This window comes from Bombina bombina, chromosome 12 (assembly GCF_027579735.1).
Source record: "Bombina bombina isolate aBomBom1 chromosome 12, aBomBom1.pri, whole genome shotgun sequence".
Taxonomy (NCBI): domain Eukaryota; kingdom Metazoa; phylum Chordata; class Amphibia; order Anura; family Bombinatoridae; genus Bombina; species Bombina bombina.
In genome coordinates this window covers 66,712,383-66,721,372 of record NC_069510.1, presented here as the reverse complement: position 1 = coordinate 66,721,372, position 8,990 = coordinate 66,712,383, and the positions used below count along the sequence as shown (strand labels likewise).

General features: G+C 40.9%; 1 protein-coding gene across 1 annotated transcript in view; it reads left to right on the top strand.

Annotated features, from left to right (window-relative positions):
* ENTPD2 (ectonucleoside triphosphate diphosphohydrolase 2) overlaps positions 1-6,862 on the top strand; it is a 149,015-nt gene extending 142,153 nt beyond the window's left edge. The window contains exon 9 of the mRNA XM_053695662.1: positions 5,853-6,862. Coding sequence (XP_053551637.1) covers positions 5,853-6,056 — 204 coding nt within the window. The 3' untranslated portion in view covers positions 6,057-6,862. The remainder of the gene's footprint in view (positions 1-5,852) is intronic.
* Positions 6,863-8,990: the final 2,128 nt, after the last annotated feature.

Genomic DNA, 8,990 nt, shown 5'->3' with positions numbered 1-8,990 from the left:
CCCGCTCAGAGGGAGGTGCGTGATATTGTAGCGCCGAGTACAGCTGGGCGGCCATTACAAATCACATTACAGGATATGGCTACTGTTATGACTGAAGTTTTGGCTAAATTACCAGAACTAAAAGGTAAGCGTGATCACTCTGGGGTGAGAACAGAGTGCGCTGATAATATTAGGGCCATGTCAGACACTGCGTCACAGGTGGCAGAACATGAGGACGGAGAACTTCATTCTGTGGGTGACGGTTCTGATCCAAACAGACTGGATTCAGATATTTCAAATTTTAAATTTAAACTGGAAAACCTCCGTGTATTACTAGGGGAGGTGTTAGCGGCTCTGAATGATTGTAACACAGTTGCAATACCAGAGAAAATGTGTAGGTTGGATAAATATTTTGCGGTACCGACGAGTACTGAGGTTTTTCCTATACCTAAGAGACTTACTGAAATTGTTACTAAGGAGTGGGATAGACCCGGTGTGCCGTTCTCACCCCCTCCGATATTTAGAAAAATGTTTCCAATAGACGCCACCACAAGGGACTTATGGCAAACGGTCCCTAAGGTGGAGGGAGCAGTTTCTACTTTAGCTAAGCGTACCACTATTCCGGTGGAGGATAGCTGTGCTTTTTCAGATCCAATGGATAAAAAGTTAGAGGGTTACCTTAAGAAAATGTTTGTTCAACAAGGTTTTATATTGCAACCCCTTGCATGCATTGCGCCGATCACGGCTGCAGCGGCATTCTGGATTGAGTCTCTGGAAGAGAACATTGGTTCAGCTACTCTGGACGACATTACGGACAGGCTTAGAGTCCTTAAACTAGCTAATTCATTCATTTCGGAGGCCGTAGTACATCTTACTAAACTTACGGCGAAGAATTCAGGATTCGCCATTCAGGCACGCAGGGCGCTGTGGCTAAAATCCTGGTCAGCTGATGTTACTTCTAAGTCTAAATTGCTTAATATACCTTTCAAAGGGCAGACCTTATTCGGGCCCGGGTTGAAAGAGATTATCGCTGACATTACAGGAGGTAAAGGCCATGCCCTGCCTCAGGACAAAGCCAAAGCCAAGACTAGACAGTCTAGTTTTCGTTCCTTTCGTAATTTCAAAGCAGGAGCAGCATCAACTTCCTCTGCACCAAAACAGGAAGGAGCTGTTGCTCGCTACAGACAAGGCTGGAAACCTAACCAGTCCTGGAACAAGGGCAAGCAGACTAGGAAACCTGCTGCTGCCCCCAAAACAGCATAAATTGAGGGCCCCCGATCCGGGATCGGATCTAGTGGGGGGCAGACTTTCTCTCTTCGCCCAGGCTTGGGCAAGAGATGTTCAGGATCCCTGGGCGCTAGAGATAATATCTCAGGGATACCTTCTGGACTTCAAATACTCTCCTCCAAGAGAGAGATTTCATCTGTCAAGATTGTCAACAATCCAGACAAAGAAAGAGGCTTTTCTACGCTGCGTACAAGAGCTCTTGTTAATGGGAGTAATCCATCCAGTTCCACGATCGGAACAGGGACAGGGGTTTTACTCAAATCTGTTTGTGGTTCCCAAAAAAGAGGGAACTTTCAGACCAATCCTGGACTTAAAGATCCTAAACAAATTCCTAAGAGTTCCATCGTTCAAGATGGAGACTATTCGGACAATTTTACCTATGATCCAAGAGGGTCAGTACATGACCACTGTAGATTTAAAAGATGCTTACCTGCACATACCGATTCACAAGATCATTACCGGTACCTAAGGTTTGCCTTCCTAGACAGGCATTACCAGTTTGTGGCTCTTCCATTCGGATTGGCTACAGCGCCAAGAATCTTCACAAAGGTTCTGAGTGCTCTTCTGGCGGTACTAAGACCGCGGGGAATCTCGGTAGCTCCATACCTAGACGACATTCTGATACAAGCTTCAAGCTTTCAAACTGCCAAATCTCATACAGAGTTAGTGCTGGCATTTCTAAGGTCACATGGATGGAAGGTGAACGAAAAGAAAAGTTCACTCGTTCCACTCACAAGAGTTCCCTTCCTGGGGACTCTTATAGATTCTGTAGAAATGAAGATTTACCTGACAGAGGACAGGCTATCAAGACTTCAAAGTGCTTGCCGCACTCTTCATTCCATTCAACACCCGTCAGTGGCTCAATGTATGGAGGTAATCGGCTTAATGGCAGCGGCAATGGACATAGTACCCTTTGCACGCTTACACCTCAGACCACTGCAACTGTGCATGCTAGGTCAGTGGAATGGGGATTACTCAGACTTATCCCCTTCTCTGAATCTGGATCAAGAGACCAGAAATTCTCTTCTATGGTGGCTTTCTCGGCCACACCTGTCCAGGGGGATGCCATTCAGCAGACCAGACTGGACAATTGTAACAACAGACGCCAGCCTTCTAGGTTGGGGTGCCGTCTGGAATTCCCTGAAGGCTCAGGGACTATGGAGTCAGGAGGAGAGTCTCCTGCCAATAAACATTCTGGAATTGAGAGCAGTTCTCAATGCCCTCCTGGCTTGGCCCCAGTTGACAACTCGGGGGTTCATCAGGTTTCAGTCGGACAACATCACGACTGTAGCTTACATCAACCATCAGGGAGGGACAAGAAGCTCCCTAGCTATGATGGAAGTATCAAAGATAATTCGCTGGGCAGAGTCTCACTCTTGCCACCTGTCAGCAATCCACATCCCGGGAGTGGAGAACTGGGAGGCGGATTTCTTAAGTCGTCAGACTTTTCATCCGGGGGAGTGGGAACTTCATCCGGAGGTCTTTGCCCAAATACTTCGACGTTGGGGGCAAACCAGAGATAGATCTCATGGCGTCTCGACAGAACGCCAAGCTTCCTCGTTACGGGTCCAGATCCAGGGATCCAGGAGCAGTCCTGATAGATGCTCTGACAGCACCTTGGGACTTCAGGATGGCTTACGTGTTTCCACCCTTCCCGTTGCTTCCTCGATTGATAGCCAGAATCAAACAAGAGAGAGCATCAGTGATTCTAATAGCACCTGCGTGGCCACGCAGGACTTGGTATGCAGACCTGGTGGACATGTCATCCTGTCCGCCTTGGTCTCTACCTCTGAAACAGGACCTTCTGATACAGGGTCCCTTCAAACATCAAAATCTAACTTCTCTGAAGCTGACTGCTTGGAAATTGAACGCTTAATTTTATCAAGACGTGGGTTTTCTGAGTCAGTTATTAGTACCTTAATACAGACTAGGAAACCTGTTACCAGAAAGATTTACCATAAGATATGGCGTAAATACCTACATTGGTGTGAATCCAAAGGTTACTCTTGGAGTAAGGTTAGGATTCCTAGGATATTGTCTTTTCTACAAGAAGGTTTAGAAAAGGGTTTTTCTGCTAGTTCATTAAAGGGACAGATCTCAGCTCTGTCCATTCTGTTACACAAACGTCTGTCAGAAGTTCCTGACGTCCAGGCTTTTTGTCAGGCTTTGGCCAGGATTAAGCCTGTGTTTAAAACTGTTGCTCCACCATTGAGTTTAAACCTTGTTCTTAATGTTTTACAGGGCGTTCCGTTTGAACCCCTTCATTCCATTGATATAAAGTTGTTATCTTGGAAAGTTCTATTTTTAATGGCTATTTCCTCGGCTCGAAGAGTCTCTGAATTATCAGCCTTACATTGTGATTCTCCTTATTTGATTTTTCATTCGGATAAGGTAGTCCTGCGTACTAAACCTGGGTTCTTACCTAAGGTAGTTACTAACAGGAATATCAATCAAGAGATTGTTGTTCCTTCTTTATGCCCAAATCCTTCTTCAAAGAAGGAACGTCTACTGCACAACCTGGATGTAGTCCGGGCTCTAAAATTTTACTTGCAGGCAACTAAGGAATTCCGACAAACGTCTTCTCTGTTTGTCATTTACTCTGGGCAGAGGAGAGGTCAAAAAGCTTCCGCTACCTCTCTTTCTTTTTGGCTTCGTAGCATAATTCGTTTAGCTTATGAGACTGCTGGACAGCAGCCCCCTGAAAGAATTACAGCTCATTCTACTAGAGCTGTGGCTTCCACTTGGGCCTTCAAGAATGAGGCCTCTGTTGAACAGATTTGCAAGGCTGCAACTTGGTCTTCGCTTCATACTTTTTCCAAATTTTACAAATTTGACACCTTTGCTTCATCGGAGGCTATTTTTGGGAGAAAGGTTCTTCAGGCAGTGGTTCCTTCTGTATAAAGAGTCTGCCTATCCCTCCCGTCATCCGTGTACTTTTGCTTTGGTATTGGTATCCCAGAAGTAATGATGACCCGTGGACTGATCACACTTAACAGAAGAAAACATAATTTATGCTTACCTGATAAATTCCTTTCTTCTGTAGTGTGATCAGTCCACGGCCCGCCCTGTTTTTAAGGCAGGTAAATATTTTTTAATTTATACTCCAGTCACCACTTCACCCTTGGCTTTTCCTTTCTCGTTGGTCCTTGGTCGAATGACTGGGAGTGACGTAGAGGGGAGGAGCTATATGCAGCTCTGCTGGGTGAATCCTCTTGCACTTCCTGTAGGGGAGCAGTTAATATCCCAGAAGTAATGATGACCCGTGGACTGATCACACTACAGAAGAAAGGAATTTATCAGGTAAGCATAAATTATGTTATCTATCTTTTAAAATAATAAAAATTCTGGTGTAGACTTTCCCTTTAATGGATCTTTTTTGCGCGGAGAGCACGCACATTGCAAGTTGAAAGTAAAAAGTGAAACCCCAACGCGCACTTACCAAAGGACTTCGGATATTGTTACCGTGCTAACTTATTCTCCCCATAGACTTCAATGGAGAGCGCAGAAGAAAAAAACGAACACTTATTGCTCGCACGCTAACCTGACAGGAGTTCTTAATGTTTTACATTCCAATGTTCTTCACATACAGAAAATTTTACTTTTTTAGTGTAAATACACATTTCTATATATATCTGTGTATACTTATACCTGTATATCTATTACTATAGCTATATAGGTCTTGATATATATTTTACATTATCACATATATATATATATATATATATATATATATATATATATCATATAGAATAATAATTAAAAAAAATTTCAATGTGAAAATTATAGGAATGTAAAATATTGTAACCTGTTTCGCGCTTTAGGTCTGACACTGTGTAGGGTTAGCACACATGAATAATTAGTCATCTCAAAGCATGTTTTTGAAATATGAAATATTAAAAAGTAAAATTATTAAAAATGATTATAGAAAGATAACATTCTTGATAAACTGCTGCCATATAGGGCTCCAAAAATGGGCAGGCTCCTGAGTTAATAGAAGTAAATTAGAGCAGGCAATTTTAAAAAAAACTTTCTATCTAAATCATGAAAGAAACATTTTTGACTTCTTATTTCTTTTAATATTATTTTGGATGTAAACATTTTTTTTTTCTTTCTTAAAGGGACACTCAATCAAAATTAAACTTTCATTATTCAGATAGAGCAGGCTATTTTAAACAACTTTCCAATTTACTTTTTTTATATTTAAACTTTTTGAGTCACCAGCTCCTACTGAGCATGTGCAAGAATTCACAGAATATACGTATATGCATTTGTTAATGGCTGATGGCTATCACATGGTACGTGTATGCATTTGTGAATGGCTGATGGCTGTCACATGGTACATGGGGATCGGAAAAAGACATAACTTTTAAAATTGTCAAAAAAAAATCTACTACTCATTTGAAGTTCAGACTAAGGACTATTGTATTGCCTTGTTATCTTGCATTTGTTGATTATGCAATTCTACTGTGTTGACTGGTCCTTTAAGTGTTCATGAAATTTGGGTATATGTAGCAAAAATAAGACTGCAAGCAACCTGTCTAAGATTATAAACTTGGAGGATTTATATATATTTTTTATTTACTCAGGCTGGGGAAACCTCCATTGGCTGGGCCCTGGGATATATGCTGAATCTCACCAACATGATTCCAGCGGAGCAGGCATCTGTTTTCAAAGCTACTACCCACGGCTCCTGGGCGGCCCTCATTTTCCTTTTCGTTGTTATTATACTAGTGGCCCTGACTATTCTTTTAACCACCTTCAGGTCCGGAAAACAGCATGAAACCATTTGATTTTCTTTGAAGATTTACATTATTAAAGGCCAAAAAGTGAAGGGGTTCCACTGGTTTCAGAATTCAACCATTGTCTTAATGGACCATAAGACTTCTGAATACCAACCATATAGGACAAATTTCATTGAGGATCCAGGAAATAAGTTTGAAGTGATAACATGCAAAATGGAACCAGATGCTGTGATAGTGGAACAATACTTGGAATCTATGTGGGAAATAGCCCTCGCCATACTGTTTTGTTTTTTTTAGTCTTTTTTTTTTAAAGCATGTTGCTCCTTTAAAAATATCTCCCAATCAGAGAGGTGTCTTCATAGGATTTGGAGAAAAGCCTTGGTCTTCCAAGCAGTGTTTTTGACCCCCCCCCCCCCTGTCGGCATCAATACACTTTTAATGTACACACACATACACATGTAACTGGGTAATTTGTGATAATGAATAAGGTTTTTAAAACTACAGAATTAAATTTAGTTTGTGGTTGGGAGGGTTTGAATAACTGTTGTACAGCAAATAGAATCCCTTTTACCAGTATTTTTCAGATTTATGTAGTCTTGATAGCCTATTACAATTTTTCAGTACATACAGACTGCAACTGTGGGTGGGTACAGCCACTTTAACATTAGTGCAAACATTTTGCGTCAGAATATTTGGAACGTTAAAAAAAACACACAGCAAAATGCATTTTACCGCTTAGTATTTCCTTTAAATTTAATTGTAGCAAGGAAGGAAATCCTTTTTTTTATTTTAGATTATTATTTTTTTAATCTGACTGTGACAAAAATAAATAAATGATGCCATGTCAACACTGAGATCCAGTATTTCTCTCCTCATTGCATATATATGCTCAAACCTTTCCACATGAGGGTGTCACATTTAGTTGGTTTTTTTTTTCTGTCTCGAAATGAAAAATATTGTCCATATCTATTCTATTGTCTAAAAATAATCTTTAATTGACCAATACTATATATATATATTATTCCACAGAAAAAAAACCTCTCCATTGCTGATATAATATCAAACTAAAAAAATCAAAGCTTTGCCGTTTCCAATACAAATATTATTCAGTTTGGAGAAGTGGAAGGGCAGATATATATATTTTTTTTTAAACCAGCTTTATTGAAAACGTACATAAAAACAATACAATACAACTGTAATAATTTCACATTCAGAAATAATTGTAGAGACAAGTTTATTATGGAAGCGTCTATGCTGTAAAAACTTTATGTTGTTGCTGTTGTTCATAACAATAATACAACATCATGGAAGGCCACACATTGTATATGTCTTAGAGGACCATATTGTTGTCCAATGACTTTACACTGCATTTTAAAGGACTCAATGTATGTGAGGTATTCAACAAAACATAACAATACAGATCACCGTAGAACACTACAAATGTCCTGGGTATCAAATAAGTCAGTATTGCTTGTGTCGTGCATAATTTAACGTTAAATCAAAATTTTATTGAAATATATGTGGGGTCCTTTAGGATGTATTATTGATTGCAGACCAGCATTGTTAAAACTATTTTATCAAGGACCGAATCTTGAGCATGTTTGCAATTAGTGGAAAGTGTCAATGTTTTGCAAGCTGTATTCCACTGAAACAGAGGCGCTTGTTGATAGAACATACAAGGGAATTGACAACATAAATCTCGCTAACTCAAAACAGTCACCCAGCTTGAGGGACACACTGTAGTAGATGCAAGTCCTAAGGTTTCGCAAAGAGTTTATGATTAAGTGGACTTTTGCATATTGACTTTACTAAAGAGGTCATTGGTGGTGCCTTAATGAGTTATTTCTTAGGCTTGACAAATCTGCCAAATGTATTTGTATAGTTTTAATGGTTTACAAATGAGTGCTTATGAGATGAAATGTTCAAGAGAGAGGATATAGGCCTCTATTTAAGAAAGTCTGGGGGACCTGATCCGCCAGACCTCGCTGAATACGGAGAGCAATACGCTCTCAGTATTCAGCATTGCTCTTGTGAGCTGCTGGTGCAACGCCGCCCCCTGCAAACTTGCGGCCAATGGGCTGCCAGCAGGGGGTGTCAATCAACCCGATTGTACTCGATCGGGTTGAATTCCAGCAATGTCTGTCCTCCTGCTCAGAGCAGGCGGACAGGTTATGGAGCAGCTGTCTTTGTGACCGCTGCTTCATAACTGCTGTTTCTGGCGAGCTTGATAGATAGGCCCCATAGTGTTTAGCTGTACACAGATGAGGACCTTTCTTGTGATAGAACAGACCTTTGCATGCTCATAAGAAAAAGAGTACTAAACCCTTTCCTGTCCAAGCTTATTTGTCTACATCGAAACAAGTAAAAAACGGAAATTGCAGTCATTCATACGATCACGTGATTTCAATGATGGGATCATGTCAGGAGGAGTGCCTATAATGTTAGGCACGCCCTTCAGCCCACAATTCCATTCAGGCAGCGCATTTGGCTTCAGTACAGCCAAACGCTGATGACGTTCTATGACGTCCTAAGGGTTTTAAAGCCCATTGCGGTTAGGAGGGCATAGGGCTCCATGTACTAAGCCGTCAATTCATCCGTCATTTTAGACGCGGATAAACTCGCCGTTACTCGCCGCGGGCGAAATGGTGTCCGCTGTCACTATGTACTAATAATCCCCCAATAAATAGACAAGTCTAGCCCGCCGCGAGCAGTGGCGGATTATTGATAAATTTGACGTCTCGCTCGCCACGACTAAGCTGATGTACTTTTAACTTTCAGTTGAATTGTCTGGCCAATTATTAACACGTGACATGCAAGGTGTCACGAACATCATAGTAGTCGCGGGAATAGAATTTTGCTCCTATAAAAGTTCAACTTATCTAAACAACTTTATTATTGTTCTAAATTTTTTGAAGAGTGATAACAGAGCGTTATTTTTGTAATATTTATTTACAATTTGGATATGGCTTCATCTGGATCTGA